The sequence below is a fragment of the Cervus canadensis genome, chromosome 1 (assembly GCF_019320065.1).
Source record: "Cervus canadensis isolate Bull #8, Minnesota chromosome 1, ASM1932006v1, whole genome shotgun sequence".
Classification (NCBI taxonomy): Eukaryota; Metazoa; Chordata; class Mammalia; order Artiodactyla; family Cervidae; genus Cervus; species Cervus canadensis.
In genome coordinates, this window is record NC_057386.1 from 26569494 (window position 1) to 26589194 (window position 19701).

Below are 19701 nucleotides of genomic sequence, written 5' to 3' on the forward strand. Positions count from 1 at the left end.
ACCTTTTGAATTTATATTGAAAAAAATGGGGCCAAAGATCTTACAGACACCTCACTAAAGAAAGTATACAGATAGTAAAGAAGCATATGAAGAGATGCCTTCTATCATATGCCATCAAGAAACTGCAAATTAAAACAATGAGAAACACTGCACACTTCTTAGACCAAGATCTGGAACACTGACGGCAGCAAATGTTGATAACATGGAACAACAGGAACTCATTCATCACTGGTGGAGATACAGAAATGACCACTTGGGAAGATAGTTTAGCAGTTTCCTACAAAACTAAACACACTTACCATGTGATCCAGCAGTCATGCTCCTTGGTATCTACTGAAAGGAGTAAAAAACTTATGTCCACATAAAAACCTGCACATGGAGTTTTACAGCAGTTTTATTCCTAATTGCCAAAACTTGGAATCCATCAAAATGTCCTTTAGTAGGTAAATGGATAAATAAACTGTGGTGCCTTCAGACAATGGAATATTATTCAAGCAAAAGGAAATGAATTATCAATCCATGAAACAATGTGGAGGAAACTAAATTGAATCTTAGTAAGTGAAAGACAATCTAAAAAAGCTACATACTCTGTAATTCCAACTATATGATGGTCTGGAGAAGGCAAAACTGTGAACACTAAGAGATCAAGTGTTGGTGGGGGAATGGAAAGACGAATAGATAGAGCCTAGATTTTTAGGGCTGTGAAGATGCTCTGTGATACTCTAATGATGGATGTATGTCATCATACATACATCTAAACCCATGGAACACACAACAGCAAGAATAAACCCTAATGTAAACTCTGGACTCTGGATGGTGATGATGTGTCCATGTGCAGTCACCAGTTGTGACTTTTTGGCTGGACAGCTGTCTGTATTCCTGTCCTAGGTGAGCTGGCCCAGAGGAGTTGGATCTGCGAGTGTGGTCAGAGGAGGCTGGAGGAGAGTGTAAACTGTGATTGGACTGCCGTGTGGAATTTCTTCTCCATTCCCTCCCCTGCCACCCTCCCCCTGGCCCCATCCATCAGCTCATGTCAGCCATCTCTCCCCAGGCCTTTTGATCAGACAGTGGAGGGGTGGAGGGCTCTGTCTAAGTGGTATATTTCTTTCTGAGACCCAGGCTATGGAGAGGGGACCAAAGACTGTTCTTTCAGCTACTTCCTCTTTAGGAGACCAGTTTAATAAATCTGGACATTACCCATTTGGGTCCCTCTTCAGTACGAAGTGACCTCTTGAGTCACGATGCATTTCCAACAATGAGTAAGACATCTGAGAGCCTAGCTGGCTGAAGGTGAGGGTGGCTGGGGAGGGCGGTCTGGGCCTGCCTGAGTTTACCGAAAGCAGTGACTTACTTCTTCTTCCCGGCCGAGTCCTGCATGTGAGGGGGATTAATCTTCAAACCCTCCCCCTCGGTTACCAAGTAACAGGCACAGTTGGTTTTGCAAGCCGGTGTTCCCAGTGCCAGCCGCTCACTCATTAACACTTCTGGAAGGGCTGCATGTCAGGATAAACTCCAAATGCTCTGTGAAGCCACGGGCCATGTCACCAAGAGCTGCCTGGCTGCACACACGGATTTAATCAGTGAGCAAGCATCTGAGCAGGAGGGACACAGTGGACCCTAGCCATCACTGCCACCACCGGGGAAGATCTGGGGTTGGATACAGGGCCGAAGCCCAGCTCTGGCCCTCAAGTGGCTGGATGGGGGCAGGTGGCCACCCTCCTGCCTCCTTCCCTGGCTGTGACCCACACCACCTACTCTGAGCACAGAACAGGTCAGTGAGCAGAAAGATTAAGCATGGCCCAGCCCCTGGCAGATGCTTGCTAGATGTGGGGCCCAGTATCTGTGGTGCTAGGAGACCAGGGGACCCAAGAGGATGGTCAGGAAGGGGCTTTGGGGCCTGGTCTAGAAAAGAGGACAGGAAATGTGGTGACAAGCCTCTAGTGTCCAACAGAGGACATTCTGTGGCTGGAAGTGACCCAAGAGATGCAAGTCACTGCCAAGGGCCTTGTGGTCCACTTGAGGCCCAAAGGCTGTAGAAAGACATGGCTGCTGTCATGGCAGCATCCGCAGAGGAGGGGCATTTGCCCCCAACCCTCCTGCTCCTTACCTGAATTGCATGCATTCAGTAACAAGCCCTTTCTTTCTGGGACAATTCTGGTTCCTTTGGGTCCACTAGACCCCTTTACATCTCCCAAGTCTCCTTTGTGTGTAAAGATGTGCCCCTCCCCCAGTGGTCCCCGGGGCAGGGGAGGGGGTGGGGGTGGAGAAGACCCAGCTGCACTTTGAAGCGTGCACCATGGGCTGGAATGTCACCGTCGTGCTGGTTTAATCATAAATTTACTGCCTGCCAGGAAGCCCTCTGCTCTGGTCCAGCCCTCAGTCCCATTCGCTCAGAGCCGGCCCTGCTGCAGGATGGCTGTGGACAACTCCACCAGCGACCCCCATACCCCCAGGCCGCAGCTGAGCACGGTGGACATTGCCATCATCGCCGTGTATTTTGCCCTGAACGTGGCCGTGGGCATATGGGTGAGAGGACTGGTGGCACAGGCCGGGGCGGGCACTGGGGTGTGGGAACCATCCGGGATGTCCCCGGGCATGGCATCCTCTCTCTGGAGGCCCGATGCCCTCGGACCCTCCTCCCAGCCCTGGGGAGATTTGCCGGAGACCTTGACCAAGCCCTTCTCTCTTTGGCGCCAGATTCTCAAGTCTCTAAAGTGAGGAACAGGGAGTGTCTCTAAGGGCAGGTCAAGTGGAACACTAGGGGCTTCTGTGCAGATGACAAGCTGGGCGCTTAGCACAGCGCGCAGTCTTCTGGCCTCCCCTCCAATGTCAGATGGGCTCACAGAATCACAGGGGTTCTTGGCTGCGCCCATACCAGCTGAGCCAAATCCAGAGGGGGGCAGTGGCATGCAGGGCCTGGGGTCTCTGTTATAACAACGCCGTGTCCACCAGCCTTGCCTAGTTCATAAGCCAGTTTCTTCTGCCTTTGAGAAGAGAGAAGGGCTGTAGGTCACCAGAGGCTCCAGCAGCAGCGGGAATACTGCTATGCAGGTGCTGTGCGCATTCCCCCCCGCCACAGCCCCATTTGCAGGTGAACCCCAGGGCTTCAGGGGGCAGGGACTTGGGCAGTGAACCCAGGACCCTGCCCAGAGGGGAGGGCCTCCTCCATCTACTCCTAATCCTGGGTGGGAGATGGACACAAATCAGCTAGTCTTGTCCCCAGAGCTCCGCAGGCTGGCACCCCTGAGCCCTGACTGGCAGTGGTCTTCCTCTCCTGGTGGAGAATGAGGAGCCCCTCTTATCTTCTCTGGCCATGGCCCCAGTTCTAGGATCCTTGGAAGTTGCTCAGTTTTTTGAGCCTCAGGATCTTTATCTGTAAGACATGTATCACCTGCCTGGTCCTAGTTCCCAAGTTCCCAAATGGGAGAGGTCTTCTCCCTGAGGTGACCACATGTAAGGGACCCTGCTGCTGCTGTCGATCCTATAGTAGAAAGTGCAAGTGGTGGAGGTGGGGGTGGGGATGGGGGTGGGGGTGGTGGAGATGATGGTGGAGGCGGAGGAGGGCCTGGTGGAAGTAACAGCCGCAGTGACTGGAAGTCATTCTCATGTGATTAAATAGTAACTCTCAGGCAGCCCAGTGCTGGGTGTCGGGAAAGTTGGGTCTGTGTGTTCTCGGAACAGTTACTTAACCTCCTGTTTCCTCAAACACACCCCGTAGATCTGTAACAGTCGCCTCTCACAGCTGTTCCAAGGAGCACAGGAGCCCAGTGGATGTGAAAATCCATTCCAACCATAGCGTGCTGTGTTCTTGGGAGCACCGTACTGGGGGTCAGGAGAGGGGCCCCTGCAGTGGAAGCTTTCTTTTTTAAAAAAATATTATATTACTATTTATTAATTTATTTCCTGGTCTTAATGACCCAGATAACCACAACAGTGTGGTCACTCACCTAGAGCCAGACATCCTAGAGTGTGAAGTCAAGTGGGCCTTAGGAAGCACTGCTATGAACAAAGCTAGGGGAGGTGATGGAATGCCAGCTGAGCTATTTCACATCCTAAAAGATGATGCTGTTAAAGTGCTACACTCAATATGCCAGCAAATTTGGAAAACTCAGCAGTGGCCACAGGACTGGAAAAGGTCAGTTTTCATTTCAATCCCAAAGAAGGGCAATGCCAAAGAATGTTCAAACTACCACACAATTGTGCTCATTTCACATGCTAGCAAGGTCATGCTCAAAATCCTTCAAGTTAGGCTTCAACAGTACACGAACCAAGAAATTCCAGATGTACAAGCTGAATTCAGAAAAGGCAGAGGTACCAGAGATCAAATGTTGGGTCATAGGGAAACCAAGAGAATTCCAGAAAAACATCTATTTCTGCTTCATTGGCCACACTAAAGCCTTTGGCTGTGTGGATTACAACAAACTGTGGAAAATTCTTAAAGAGATGAGAATATCAGACCACCTTACCTGCCCCCTGAGAAACCTGTATGCAGGTCAAGAAACAACAGTTAGGACTGGACATAGAACAATGGACTAGTTCAAAATTGGGAAAGGAGTGCATCAAGGCTGTATATTGTCACTCTGTTTATTTAACTTACATGCAGAGTACATCTGAGTACATGCAGAGTACATGAGGAATGGGACAGGCTCTGTGACTTAGGTGGCTTGGGACCCCTGGAGCTGGAGTGAGTCAGGACCACTCAGTCAACTGCTGGGAAAGATGAGGCCCTTGTAGGAAGGGAAAATGCTGTGAGAAGGCCGTTGGCAACATCCACTACATCCTTGAGGATAAGAGAACATGACAGAGAAAAGCAGGGGCTAAGACCAGGGTGGCTCTGGAGGTTGTGTGGCTCACCACCTACACAGCTGGACGTGGCCATCCTGGCAACATGGTGAGAGTCCGCAGACTGTACTGTGTTCAGTGTGGCTGGATCACGAGCACAGAGAGAAAGCAGAGGTTGGGGGGCTGTAGTGGGACAGGCATCCAGCAGTCATATCAGAAGCTTCGAGTGGTGGGCCCAGACAAACCAGCTTAGTCATCCTGACCATCTGGGGAGCAGAGAGGAGGCAGTTGGAGTCTGGAAGAACCAGGCCTGCATGTTGATGGACTCGTGTTTCAGCAAATAGTGGTGCCTCTTCCTCTTGGGGGCTGGGCGATGGTCTGTGGTGTGGATGCACGTTTGTTCATCCGTCCAACCATCCATTAGTTGATGAGCCTTCAGGTTGCTTCCACTCTCAGGCTGTGGTGAGTTACACAGCTGTGAGCAGCCATGTGCGGGGGTCATTCGAGCACCTGCTCTCAGCTCTCCTGGATGTAGCCAGGAGCGGACCTGCTGGGTCTCTGGGTCACCTGTGTGTCCCACTCTCTGGGGAGCCAGTGCACTGTTTCCCACAGTAGCGGCACATTGTTCACTGCCTCTGGCCCAGCGAAGGCTCCAGCTCCTGCCCCTGTCTTTGCAGTCCTCCTGCCGGGCCAGCAGGAACACGGTGAGCGGCTACTTCCTGGCCAGCCGGGACATGACGTGGTGGCCGGTGAGTGCCCCCCGACCTCTCCCGCCCCTCCTTGCACTGGGGCCATATCTGACCCCTAGGTCAGCCTGCATCTGCATCCCTGCCGTCACTTCCTGTGTCCTCCTCACACCCAGGGTCACCCCCAGGCTGGGCCAAGGTGGGAGAGATGGGGCCTAGGTCATCAGGGGTCCCTGAGCGGCGGTGTGGGGGCAGGTGGTGGAAGGCGTGGAGAGGGCGGGGCTGATGTTAGCCCCTCCCCTCTCTCTCCTCCAGATCGGAGCCTCCCTCTTTGCCAGCAGCGAGGGTTCAGGCCTCTTCATTGGACTGGCGGGCTCAGGAGCGGCTGGAGGCTTGGCGGTGGCCGGCTTTGAGTGGAATGTGAGCTCCAGAGGCGGGTGTCCGCCATGGGCAGGAGTGGGGTGGGGTGGCGTGGGGTGGGCACCAACCTTGATAGGTGCTGGATGGCGCTCATCAGAGCCCACCCCTCCATGGCCAGAGGCAGTATTCAGCAACCAGGAAGGCCAAGATCCAGGCAGGCAGGGTTGATGGGAAAGTCGGGTCTACAGAAAGCTGCAGGCGGGGAGCCCTGAGCCTTGGCTGTCATCCTTAGTGTTCAAGGCTGCAGAGAGGAGGCGGGGACATTTCTCGACCATGTATGTCCCTAGCCTTACCTGCCTCTGTCCTCCGCAGGCTACCTACGTGCTGCTGGCCCTGGCATGGGTGTTTGTGCCCATCTACCTCTCCTCGGAGGTGAGTCTGCCCAGGGACAGCCGGGCCTGGGGTGGAGTGGGTAGTGGTGATGGGCAGGACCCCTGGCTTCACACATGAGTTGGTGAGTGAAACCACAAGTGTCAGCTCTGGGTTTGTTTCTAGTCCAACTAACATTCTCATCAACCCATGGAGACAAGTCTCCTGGGCCTTCAGCCCAGGTCTCTACTGTACCTGCATGTTGCATCTGGAGGAGGATGCTCCATCTACCTGAGCACACAGGCTGCACACCTGGGCCGCACACCTGGGCTGCAAGTCACATCCTCAATTGTGCCGCTTCTTTAGTTCCAGCCAGGTGTCACTAAGTCCGGTGGTTCACATTTCCTGGATGTCTCAAGTCTTGTACTTCCCCATCTAGCCAGAGCTCATCTGGATTTGTTATAACAGCCTTCCAACTTGTCCCCTGCTCCCAGCCACAGCCCCCCATGCACCCCTCCTGTCTCAGCCCGCCACTGCCCAACCTAAGCCGCTCACCATGTGATCGGAAGTGTAAGCCTGGAATTCTAGGCCCAGTGCTGGGGCTGTGAGATGCTCCAGGCCCAGTCGCTAGCTGTGGCCTTGCAGTGAGCTTAGCCCCCTGGCCTGTACCCCTAGATTGTCACCATGCCTGAATACATGCAGAAGCGCTACGGGGGCCAGCGGATTCGCGTGTACCTGTCTGTCCTGTCGCTGCTGCTGTCCGTCTTCACCAAGATATCGGTGAGCCACCCCCTCCCCCACCAGCTTCTGTCCAGCTTAGCTGGAACATTCCTGCTCTGGGGCCCTCAAAGGGATCTGATAGCCCCTGATCCGCTTCTGCCTTGTCTGACAGCTGGGGAGACTAAGGCCCAGAGAGGCACACTGACTTGCCGAGGATCACACAGCTACCCCAGGGCCCCGGGAGCGGGCAGAATGCAGCCCTGTGACTCCTGCTTTGCCCCTGGGTTCTTGTCTGGGCTCTGGGTCCTGGTTCTGGCAAGCCAGGAGTGCCCACTAGGGGGCACCTAGAGCCCGCTGTCTCTGGCCCAAGGTGGCAAGTGGCTGTCAGCTCCACTACCAGGCTGACCCCCCAGCACCTCCTTTCCCTGGGGGGCCTGGCATGGGCGTATCCTGTCCACATCCTGGGTCTCACAGGGAGGGAGACTGAGGCCAGGATGTGGGGAGCTGGTCCCAAGCCTGTGGGGCCTCCATGGCCACTCCAGGCCCGTGTTCTTCCTCCTGAGTCCCCATCACCAGCCTGTCCCTGGAGGCCATCCAGCCACTCCAGCTCTGGCAAGGCTCAGAAGTGGACAGTGGTCCCTGCACAGACCGAGCCTGGTTCCTCCCTCCTGCCTGGCAGCTTCTGCAGGGGTGTCCAGGGCTTCCTCCTCCACAACCCCAGGAGCCCCGGGAGCCTCGGCCAGGCCTCCACCTGGGCTGCCAGGTCCCTGCTGGGTGGGGGTGGGTTTCAGAGAGAGGGAGGTTAGCAAGCAGGCCCCACCTTCTCTCCTAAGAGGATCTTCCCCAGGGCTTTCTTCTGGAGGGGGCACTGCTGCCCTCCAGGACGGCTCCCACGTGCCTCCTCCCTCTCCTCCGGCTCCTGAGGCCCCCGCCCCTCTGGAAGCAGGGACTCAGCACTGTGAGGGGTGCAGATGTAGCATAGGGGATGGCCCTCAGAAGAGAAGTCAGGGTTCCTGCTGGGCGGCACAGAGCCTGGGTCTAGTGGAGAAAGGGGTGCTGATAGGGAGGGCAAACGCCAAGGGTGGGGAACAGTGTGGGATGCTTTGGGGGTGGTCATGGCAGGGGGCTCAGACCCCAGGGGTCAGACACCTCAGGACCAGAGGAGGAGCCGGTGGGGGGTGACAGGGAGCGGTGGGCCTGGGACTGACCAGCAGTCACATAGCCAGACAGTTGCTGTGTGTTGCTCTCAGGGGCCACTCCCACCCCAGGCCAGAGGGTTGGTGAGAAGTGAGTAAGGGATCTGAGTGCCCAAGGGGCCCAGGGGCTTTGAGCAGGGGTGACACGGTCAGGCTTGTGTTAGTGCCGCCACCCTCCCCTACCAGAGGATGGACAGGGGCGAGAGGTGAGGGGCCAGGGTGGGGTCTGCCAAGGCCAACCTCTCAGCCCATTTGTCCTGTTGGTGGCTCCGAGGCAGAGTTCACATCTCACACTCAGAGCCTGGGCAGGGTGTCCAAAACAGTGGGGGAGTAAGTGGGGGGAGTCCTTAGAGGACACTTTGTGCACAGCCCTGTTTACAGACAAGACGATGGAGACCTAGGGAGTGGTCATGGTGAATCAGGCAGAGACCACGATTAGGGCCCAGCGGGCTGATCACTGCCCCACTTTGTGATGAGGTGACTCAGTTGTCGTCATTCAGTCGCTCAGTTGTGTCCGACTCTCTGTGACTCCATGGACTGTAGCTTACCAGTCTCCTCTGTCCATGGGGTTCTCCATGACAAGAGTCTCCTCTTGTCCATGGGAGGCAAGAATACTGGAGTGGGTTGCCATTGCTTTCTCCAAGGGATTTTCCAGACCCAGGCATCAAATCCTCATGTTCTGCATTGGCCGGCAGATTCTTTACCACTAGTGCCACCAGGGAAGCCCCAGGTGACTCAGTTTACCCACCTATAAAATGGGAGGGAACCCCACTGATGTCAAGGCTGGGGCTTCTGCACTGAGGCTGGGACTGCATGGATGAAGTGGGAGGGAAGCAGGGGGAATGCTGATTGCCAGGCCAGGCCTTGGAGGGACTGAGTTCCCCTGACCAAGGCTTTGGGCTGAAGCTGTTTGCAGCTCTGGAGCCCAGCAGGGCCCCTGAGGCCCTGATCTCACTGGGCAGAGCCCCTGGAATGCCCTGTGTGTCCACATGCCCAGGAGTCACCCCAGCTCCAGCCTGCTCAGAGACCATAGGGCCCACCTGCTGCCAGCCCCCAGGCAGGGACACTAGTCTGCAGAGAGAACTGCCAAATGACCCCAGAGAGCCTAAAGGCTGGAGGGTAGCCAAGCTTCATCACTGTGTGCTCCGGGCAGGTCACTTAACCTCTGGACAATAGAGAAACGCGTTCTGATGCCCTGGTTCATTCAGGGGCTCAAGGCCAGTTGCTTCAAACCTCTGCGCCTGTGTGCCCCTCTGTGGAGTGGAGCGGCTCCCTCAGGGGTCCCACCTGCCCCACACCGGCTTCCCCTGCTCCGCGTCTGCAGAGGCCAGGGGGCTGGTGGGGGCTGCACACAGTGCTGTGGTGCTCCACACCCACCCCCCACTTTACAGACAGGGTCCCTGGGCTCAGGAGGTAAGGGGACCTGCTCACCAGGGTCACAGACCCAGGGCTCTTAGCTCCTACCCAGCTGCAGCTCGCCTGGGCCCCCAGAACAGAGTTCAGCAGAAGGAGGGGTCCGATGGGGCTGGGGGACAACCTGGAGCCTACAGCCGACCACACACTTACCTGGCCTCCAGCAGCACCAGGAGCCTTTACAGAGACCACGCAGGGTCCCAAGTCCCACCTCCACATCCATGCCCGTGCTGTCCCCACCACCCAACCATTGCTCTCAGAAGGAAGTCCCTGGGCTGCAGAGCGGTTTGGGAAGCAGGGTATTGGGGGCAGGCTGAGTCCTGAGTGATGCAGAGATGGGGACGTTCCCAGACAGAGGGACCTGGGTGAGCTGAGGCCTGGAGGCAGCAAAGTGCTGGGTGTGGAACAGCAGCCAGTCTGGCGTGACCAGAGTCACTTGGGCTTAAAGGGCAGTGTGGCCAGAGCCTGAAGGCTGGGCACACAGACCAGGGCTCCCTTCCGAGGTGACTAGGGTCTGGGGAGGGGTCTTTTTTTTCTTTTTTATTGGCTGTTCTGGGTCTTGGTTGCTGTGCAGATTTTCTCTAGTTGCAGGACACGGGCTTCTCACTGCAGTGGCTTCTCTTGTTGTGGAGCACAGGCTCTAGGCACATGGGCTTCAGTAGTGGTGGCGCATGGACTTAGTTGCCCTGAGACCTACGGGATCTTCCCAGACCAGGGATCGAACCTATGTCTCCCCTACTTTCTAGAACCCACCCACTTCTCCCATTGCCTGGCCACTCCCATCTCTGATACTTGCCAGGGCCTGACCGTGGGGAGGTCCCTTCACCTCCCTGTTCCTGGTCTGATGGAGCGGGACAGACCTTCCTGTTCTTATATTCAACAACTCTGGGCCTCTCAGCTTGGGCTGGACACACATACAGGCACTGACTCGCTGCCAGGGATGGGGGCAGAGTGAGGGGCCACTGTTCTGAGAGCAGCTTGTCAGCGTCCTCACACTGGCTGGTCTCTGCTCCAGGAGAGGGGAGGGGAAGAGCCTGGGGAAGCAGGGGTCTGAGAGCCTGGCTTCAGCAGGGCTGCTGGAACCCTAGCTGGGCTGGTGCTCTGGCCTCATGCAGACTGTCCCCCACGTGGCAGCTGACCTGTGGCTTTGCCCAGCCTTCTCAGGAACCTCTGGGCCCCACAGGCTGTGTTTTGGGGGATCTTCCTGACATGAAGCAGGTTTGGACACTTGGGAGGTGGGGCCCCTGGCCTAGCCCTAGGTCCTACAGAATGGGGTCCTCCCTCCTTCTCCGGGCACCCATTGCGCAGTGAAGGTGTGTGTGTGGTCTGTAAAGCCCGTTCCAGCACTGATATTCTCAGGCTCGCCCCAGAACCCTGACTGTCCTGTGCTCCCCAGAGTCTGGGACGGCAGGACTGAGTCCAGTTCAGCCCCTGGGAACAAGCTCCAGCCTGAGACGTGGTCCTGATTTCAGTTTCAACCCCATGGGGAGGGTTCAATAAGCAAGAGAGCTCCTCTGTTCCCCCAGCCTGGCCCGGCATAAGTCTGGTCTCTTCTCGGGGGCCCTGCCTAACAAGGAACAGAGCACAGGGACCCATTTTACACAGAAAGACGTGGGTCTGGAGACCAATACACAGGGTCCTGTTCTCTGAGACCCACTTCTCCCCCAGGAAGCCCTCCAGGACTCTCCTTCTCCATCCCCAGGCAGGAACCAAAATGAACAGCAAGCTGCTCCCTGGTGGGTAGGGGCCGCTTAGGACTTTATTAACATCAGCAACATCCCTTGCCCACCATCGTCTACAGCCAGGACACTCCCCCTGCTCAGGACAGCCCCTGGTGGGTGGGGTGGTCTCCCCTTCCTCGTCAACGAGGCACCAAGGCCACTGGGCGGGCGCATGGAGCTCCGGGTCCTGGGTTACCTCGGGCCTTCACACACGCTTCTTTCCTGTCTCCAGATCGACCTGTATGCGGGGGCCCTGTTCGTGCACATCTGCCTGGGCTGGAACTTCTACCTGTCCACCATCATCATGCTCACCATCACGGCCCTTTACACCATAGCAGGTGCAGCGCCCAGGGACACACAGGAAACCGGGAGGTTAGCCGGTGGGGGTTCAGGGCACCTCCTCCCATAGCCTGGGACCTGGCCGGTTTGAGCCAGGCACGTGGGCCTCTGCAGCTGCTCAGCCGGCCTGGTTGCTGTGTCCACCTATGCAAGGGCAAGGGGCATGGGTGTGGGACAGCTATCCCTCCCAGAGCTTGGTTGCCTCCCCATTTCTCCCCCGTTGAGGCCAGGCCCCTCCAGCTCTGTCGTCTTCACTTGCAGGGGGCCTGACTGCTGTCATCTACACAGACGCCCTGCAGACACTCGTCATGGTGGTGGGGGCCGTGATCCTGACGATCAAAGGTGAGGGCCGTGGGCCTATCCAGTAGCAGGTCCCCCATGTTGGCACTGGGGGTGGGTGTCCCCACAAGGTCAGGCTGTGAGGCTCTCAGCCCCCTGCCAGCCTCCCCTGAGTGGCAGAAGCCTGTTCCCCTCTCACCCCAGCTGCCCTGTGGCACTTCTGTCACCAGCTCAAGCCGGCTGGTGTTTGGCTACAGAGCTGACGCAGGAAGCAGGGCCATCCATATCCACCTTAGCTCAGTTACGGGAGGTGGGGCTGTGGGTGGTGTGCAGACACCACTGGGAGACCACGTACCTGCCTGGACATCAGCCCCCACTGTTTGAAACCTTGTACAAGACCCCAAGAAGTGCTGTGGCAGGCAGGACAAAGGCAGGGTGGGAGGAAGGGATTCAGACCAGCATCTCCTGGTCTGGAAACAGGGGTAAGCTTGGGGGGCTGTCCCAGAGGTAGTGAGCTCCCCAACCTGGGAAGCATGCAAGCAGAGCCAGGAGGAGCCCATAGAGGGCAAACAGAGGCCTTTATAGTCTCTTCCAGACTCAGACCCTAGGACCCTTGTTTAGTGTCTGTACCTTTGTTCTGAGCGCTCACCTCAGCCTGGCCTGGGCTCCGGGTGGGAATGATGCTGGGGGCTGTGTGGAGGGGGTGGGAAGCGGGACCTGGGGCTGCCTGGGCTGTGCACCTGTCTCCTCACAGACCAGGGGCCTGTGTCCCCAGAGCCCGCTGCAGGAAAGGCACCTGGGCAGCCAGGCCCAGTCTGGTTAGGGGTGGTGGGGCAGTGATCACACACAAAGCAAAAGCCACAGGCTTCCCTGGTGCCTCAGCTGGTAAAGAATCCGCCTGCAATGTGGGAGACCTGGGTTCAATCCCTGGGTTGGGAAGATCCCCTGGAGAAGGGAAAGGCTACCCACTAGTATTCTGGCCTGGAGAATTCCATGGACTGTATCGAGTTGGGCACAACTGAGGGACTTTCACTTTTGGCCCAGACCCCAGAGCAGACAAAGAACAGTGAGCAGTGAACGTGATCTTGGCTCGGGCCAGCTGGCTGTCAGTGTGGCCTTGGTGGCTCCCCTGCCCTTTTGGGACCGTTTCCCATCTCAAAGCCACACCCTCCCTGCCCCCCAGCCACTCTCAGCTCCACCAAAGTCTCATCCTCTGGAAGCCCCTGGGTCAGGACATTACCCCTTCCGGCTACTGGGGAAAGTCCTTGAGTGCCAAGGAAAAGACGCAGCTGCCTCCTCGAGTCGACAGTGAGCCTGGCGGGGGCCCCCTCCTGGCTGATGGGCATCTAGAGGCTGCAGGACATGGGGTGCCCACGTGCAAAATGTTCCTTTAATATTATTATTTTAAATACAAATAAAATAGTCTTTTGAATTCACTTTTTTTTAAAAACCCTCTATCTCCACACCTTTCCAGACACTGGGAAAGGTGAATGCAAAAAAGTTTGAGTCTCCTGTACCAGGGAGTTACTCGTGAGATGAGGGCGGTGGGGCCAGGAGTCACGGCCACAGGCCGCTGACCATCACCATCCCACCCGCCCCTGCAGCTTTTGAGCAGATTGGCGGGTACGAGCAGCTGGCAGAGGCCTACGCCCGGGCCATCCCATCCAAGACCATCTCCAATACCACCTGCCACGTGCCCCGGGCAGATGCCATGCACATGTTCCGAGATCCCTACACCGGGGACCTCCCGTGGACTGGGATGACCTTCGGCCTGACCATCATGGCCGCCTGGTACTGGTGCACGGACCAGGTGAGGGTTCACGGTGCCACCCTCCCCCATTCCTGCCTTCCAGGGTGCCTGTGGAGGTGCGGGTGGCCCAGGAACCACTGCACGGCGAGCCCAGGCTGGGCAGAGGCCATGGACGGTGTGGCCCGGGCACGGGGTGCTAGGGGTCCTTGCGGTCCCGGGGGGCGTGGGCCCGCCGTTTAGAGTCAGATGGGGCCCACTGGCTGCCACCCGTCCTGGCCTTCAGGTGCTTCGACTGGGACAGTTTGGAGTACGGGATTCCGAAGGGGCTGGGGTGTTCCTCGGTGGCCCTGCTGTTGGCCAGGGCACTGGCATTTCGGGCCTGCCTTGGGCTCACAGGACCTGGCAGCAGACGGGGCCCTGGGCCGCTCTTGGCCTGCCAGTGCTGGGGGCTTGCCATAGCCGGGCCTGCTTTCCTGCTGGAGCTCTCAGCGCCGTCGGCAGTGGGGCGGAACCGTGGGGGTCCCAGGGTCCTCAATGGTCGTGGGAAGCCATCTTTCTCCCTGATGCCAGAGGCAGGGCTTCCATAGTGGTGAAACCGCTGGCCCTGGTGGAGAGAGAGCGGAGAGGTGAGACCCGGGGGCTGGAGGCAGCTCCATCCCTTCATGAGGGCTCTGGCCTGCAGCGAGCATGCCTGGCTTTACTCCCTGGCCCTGCCCCCACCAGCTGGGCGTCCTGGACACGTTTCCTTCCTTCCTCTGTTTTTCCCTGTTTTCCCACAGGTACTATGGGAGTGATCCTGGCCTTGTGGTCACATCAAGGCCAGTGCCTGCCCCTCCCCGAGGCCCTGCCTACCTCCCCCATCTGTAAGGGGGCAGATGGGCCTCCACCTGGGCCAGGTCTCTGGTGCCTGGGGGCAGGGTCCTCCTTCCAAGCTGGCACCAGGTGGCCTCAGGGGGCCACGCTTCCTCCCGGGGCAGAAGCAGATAATGTCTTGCCTGCCTGAAGGCCGTGGATACCCCCAGGCAGCACTCGGGTGGGAGGGGCCCTCAGGGGCATTGGCCTGACCACCGTCCTTGATTCTGGACCCACGGCCTGAGGACCCCACCCTGGGACTGAGGCCGCCTGGCCGAGAGTCAACCCAGCCAGTCATGGTAGAGTGAATGGGGACAGACTTCCTGTGAGGCGGGCCCGGCAGTCCCATCCACAGGACGGGACACTGAGGCCAGGGTGGGTGCCAGCCAGTGAGGGGCACTCTGCATCTCCCAAGCGTAGCTGTTCCATGTGCTTGCCAGGAGACCCTGTCTGGGTTGTGACTGTGGGATGCAATCCAAGTGGGAAGGGTCCTGGGCCTGTTTCCCCACCTATGATAAGTGACATGGTGACATGTGACATGGTGATATGCTCAAGGGTCCCTGTAGGCTGTACCCACTGCAGGCGTCTGCCCAGCACCTGGGAGATCTGAGGCCCAGCCCAGGTGACTGAGGGTCTGGATGAAAGGCCAGCAGTGGAGGGTGGGCAGGGGGTGCCTGGCAGCCCCATGGACCAGTCGGAGCCCCTTCCTCACCAGGCACCTTTCATTCCCTCCCCTCTTAGCATGGGCCTGGCATGGCCCTGTGTCCAGGGCTGGGACAGTATTCATGAGATTTCCCATGAAGGCTGAGTGAGTCAGCACACAGCCTGGCCTGGAGGTCAGGGTTGGATCGGCCTCCTTCGTGGATAAGGTCACATGGGAAGGCAGAGGCACTGCTGACCCCATGGGGGTCCACAGTGTCAGGAGCTTGGGGCCATGTCTGGCCTCAGCCCAACCTCCCTGTCCCCCTCCTGCCCAGGCTGGGTCTACCCGAGGAACTGCTGGGCCTCGGACCAGATCCCCCACCACACAGGTACCAGTCCACTGGGTCCTACTCAGCCCCTGGTGTGATCAGCGCCACGTAGCAGCTCTGTGTGCTGGGGCCATGAGTGCTTTTCACCTTCTTCAGACGTTTCAGTGTCTCCCAGCTCAGCCACAGCATGTAGGCGACGCGCAGAACCCAACAAAACCAATGAAACAGGAGGCGGGGGCCGGCCAGGCACTGGGCTCCTGTCTGGGGGCTGCCGTACCCTCCCGCTGCAAGCTGCTCATCTGCACAGCGGGGAGGCACACAGACAGGAAGGGCCCCGGGCCTGCCCGCTCCGGCAGTGCTGGAGCTCACTTGGTCCCCTGTTGCGGCTGCAGTTTCAGATGGACCGTCCCTCTTGGGCAGCAGCTGGGTCCGTCCGCATCGACCACAACCCTCAGGATCTGCTGCAGACCGGGTGTCGTGTTGAGTGCACAGCCCCCGTCACCTCCTGTCACCCCCGTTCCCACGAGCTCTTCTCTTGTCCCCTTCTCACAGCCGAGCATCTAAATGCTCCTAGGCTGGCACAGGGCCATGGGTGACCCTGCGATGACCCTGATGGACGCCCGCCCTCTATGACTTGCCGCCAGTCAGCCAGACCTGGGCTTGGCAGTCCACACGCGGCCTCATCCAGGCTGTGCAGCAATCCCGAGGGTTGGGGGTCACATCCCACCTTGCAGGCGAGGACACAGCACTTCCGGGAGGTCCCATGGCTGAGAGGGAGGAGGGAGCGGCCTCAGGCAGGGCCTGTGTGGCAACAGTGCTGACGCTGCCGGGGCCGGGGCGGTGGTCCTGGCCTGGCCTACGGGGGCACCGCTTCTCTAACTGCGGAGTGGGGCAACCACGACTGTCCTGCCCCTGCCCCAGGCCTGGCCACCGAGAGCGTATGGAGTGAAATCACAGAAGACGGCAGGGATTCAGGGAAAGGCTCCTTCGAGAAGTGCAGCCCCAGCTCTCGTAATCACAGGACATCGAGGGGAGGGGTCTACAGAGAACCACAGCTCACCCCTCACTGCAGACAGGGAAACTGAGGCCCAAAGTGAAGAATGGACTGTCCCAAGTCAGAGCTGGTGGAGAGGAGGTGGAACCAGCCTGCCCTGCAGCCCCTGCGCTGCCAGCCTGGCACCGGCCATGTTTTAAGAAAAGCAAAGGCAGTTTATTCTGAACTGCAGCAGGGGAGGCGGCTCCCGTCCCTCACGTTTGGCAGAAGCTCAAAGGCAAGCAGAGGAGGGGGAACCTCTGCAGAGGCACAGAGGGGAGGCTGGGGGAGGGGGGGCGGTGGGCACTGACAGGAGGCCACCAGCCTGGGGACACAGGAGGCAGGGACTCAAACTGGGCGCCCGTGAGAACGGTCAGGGACGAGTTGGAGACAACAGTTAGAGAAGCTGCCAGTTATTAATTAGGTCCTAGTCACCTGGGGCTGATCGTTACAAAGTCACCGTGCAGCTTCCTGGGCGGGTGCTGGAAATAGCCATCTGCCTTCCTGCCTGGCTTTGAGAGAGATCAGGGCAGAGGTTTCCCAGGCAGGTTGCCACGGGTCATGGATCAGAGTACTATATTTTTTTTCTATTGGTCAAGCCACAAGGCTTGTGGGATCTTAGTTCCCCAGCCAGGGACTGAAGCCAGCGCTAACCACTGAACCACCAGGGAAGTCCCAAAGTTCTATTTCTGTATGCAGCTCAGCCACCGTCCATGTGCTGTTCAGTCTGCAAGGGATGGGCTTCCACAGTTAGTATGTGTGAGTATGCCTCCAAGGACACACTTTTGCTTTTATCTTGAGGTGACTATAACAAGAAAACTGCACCAAAGCCAAAATTTTCAGGAATCACCATCTCTGATTCAGACCTCCTTTATCGAGCAAGTTTACAATCTTCAGGGCATTTTCTGAGACACTTAGAGGGACCTCTGAAGAAGCTCATGACAGTTTCTCTTAAGGGTGCCAAGCCCAAATGGGCACCTAGAGGCCTCAAGGATGGACACTTGGAATTTCTAGCCTTTAGAAAATCCACTTTTGTCAAAGCAGAGGCTGTGTCCTGAAACAAAGGCTGTGTCCACGCCTATGCACAACCCTGTGACTCTGCACTTGCTCCCCAGGATGTTAACTGTCCCCAAGCAGCAGACGTTAGATCAAGTAAGGACCAGTAGGCACCTAACTACTAGGTACTTAATACCGTCACCCAAGCAAGAACCGGGGGAAAGATGGAGAAAGACTGCATCGAGGAAGCACCTGAGGTCCTTGGTGAAGAACAGGCTATAGGGGCTTCCTTGCTGGCCAGTGGTTAGGAATCCACCTGCCAATGCAGGAGACATGGGTTCAATCCCTGGTCCAGGAAGATCCCACATGCTGGGGACCAACTAAGCCTGTGCCTGAGGCCCATGCACCTAGAGCCCGTGCTCCGCAACAGGAGTAGCCCCTGTCTCGCTGCAACTAGAGAAAACCCAAGCATAGCAACGAAGACCCAGCACAGCCAAAGATAAAAAAAATCAACGAAACAGTCTGCAAGCCTCTATTTCCCACGTGTGTCCTTCCCGCCCCTTTGCTTTGATGTAAACGTAGGTAATTTTCTTCAGTTGATGAAAAGGTGCTGGAGGATGAGCCAGGAAGGGTGGAGTCGCCAAATGAACCCAAGGAATGTTCTAGTAGATTCCACTGACTCCACCCTTAGAGCTTTGAAAATTGCTCTGTCCCCGCCTGATTTAGCAGGAAAACATCTGTTTTAGAGCTAGCCCTGACTGGGACCCTGTAATTAATTGCTTCACCAACAGCCATGTCAGAGGGAACTGCTAGGAGTTACTTGTCAAACTCGCGTGTTTGGGAAATAAGTGAAAATCACAAAGAATTTCTACTTCTGAACTGCAGGAAGTGATTTAAACTGCAGAACAGCAACTGAAAAATACTTGCATTTAAAAGTTATAGACTGCACAACTGGGAACATATTAAAAACCACAGAGTCGTATGCTTTACGTAGCTGAACTGTGTGTGAATCATATCTCGGTAAAGCTATTTAAAGTCCCATGTTCTTAAAAGTAGAGTCGTGGTGTCAGAACTGAGAGGATCTCAGGTGCCATCAGTTCCAACTCCCCCCTCCCATTCTGCAGATCTGGAAATTGAGGCCCAGATAGGTGTCGCCTGCGGCTGCATGAGGAGTTACCCTCATATTGCAGCTTCTAGCTCCTTCCACAACTGACATGTGAGCTTCCCCAAACCCAGGTCCTAAAGCTCCAGACCTCTGCCTGGGACACAAAACACAGCTGGAACCAGTGTCTACTCCTGACACGTGCATTAGCTTGCCGGCCTCTCGTGACAGCGCAGGAGGTGCCGAGAGGGTGGTGGGGGTTGGTCCCTGACATCTCTCCATGGTCTTCTCCAGCCCTCACAACTGCTGGGGCGACAGGCTGGGCAGGACCAACACTCCTCTGCTTGACAGATGGGAAGACTGAGGCCTGGAGAGAACCTGGGCCCCAGATGCTCAGACAACCAGCAGGGGTGCTGTCAGGGGTCGGGGAGGGTGCATCCAGGGCTGACAGGTCAGCTTCTATCTCACACACTCCCTGAGCCCCGCGGAGGAGGAATCCGGGGCAGCTGGGACTCACCCCCTCCCCTGCCCCCAGGTCATCGTGCAGCGGTCACTGTCCGCCCGGGACCTGAACCACGCCAAGGGGGGCTCCATCCTGGCCAGCTATCTCAAGATGTTGCCCATGGGCCTGATCGTCATGCCGGGCATGATCAGCCGCGTGCTGTTTCCAGGTAGGACACGCTCCGGGGGCGGGGTTGCAGGATGTGGAGGGCGCCAGGAGGAGAGGCCAAGGACAGGCAAGCTGTTTCCTGGCCTGGAGAAGCAGGGAGGGACATGGTCCCCGGGCCACAGTCAAAGGGATCCACACGGAGGTAGCTGGATATGAGGTCCGGGCAAAGGCCACCTACTGCTGTGTGACCTCCGGGTGTGAAGGAACACCTCTGTGCACCGCCATCCCCTCATCACAAACTCGGGAGTAGACCACCCGTGTGACCTTGCACACTTGTCACCTCTGGGTGTGCTACATGTGTCTTCTTCTGGCTCCTGGTCCCTGGCTCAGGCTGCTTCTGTGAGACACTGGGTAGTGACCTGCAGCATGTGAGCCCTGCCTGGTTGCTACCACCCCACCACCATGAGATTTCCCCATAACACAGAAAGCCATCAGCACCAGGGATGCCCAGCAGGTGGCACC

General features: G+C 57.4%; 2 protein-coding genes across 3 annotated transcripts in view; one reads left to right on the forward strand and one right to left on the reverse strand.

Annotated features, from left to right (window-relative positions):
- Positions 1-2351: 2351 nt before the first annotated feature.
- The window catches only part of SLC5A10 (solute carrier family 5 member 10), a 54577-nt gene continuing 37227 nt past the window's right edge, over positions 2352-19701 (forward strand). The window contains exons 1-9 of the mRNA XM_043472909.1: positions 2352-2526; positions 5460-5531; positions 5784-5888; positions 6201-6260; positions 6873-6977; positions 11480-11585; positions 11848-11928; positions 13470-13675; positions 19105-19240. Of these exons, the coding sequence (XP_043328844.1) occupies positions 2413-2526; positions 5460-5531; positions 5784-5888; positions 6201-6260; positions 6873-6977; positions 11480-11585; positions 11848-11928; positions 13470-13675; positions 19105-19240 (985 nt within the window). The 5' untranslated portion in view covers positions 2352-2412. The remainder of the gene's footprint in view (positions 2527-5459; positions 5532-5783; positions 5889-6200; positions 6261-6872; positions 6978-11479; positions 11586-11847; positions 11929-13469; positions 13676-19104; positions 19241-19701) is intronic.
- Positions 13643-19701, reverse strand: part of FAM83G (family with sequence similarity 83 member G) — a 28852-nt gene continuing 22793 nt past the window's right edge. For both annotated transcript variants that reach the window (XM_043472892.1, XM_043472900.1), the window contains exon 6: positions 13643-14219. In XM_043472892.1, coding sequence (XP_043328827.1) covers positions 13812-14219 — 408 coding nt within the window. In that variant the 3' untranslated portion in view covers positions 13643-13811. The remainder of the gene's footprint in view (positions 14220-19701) is intronic.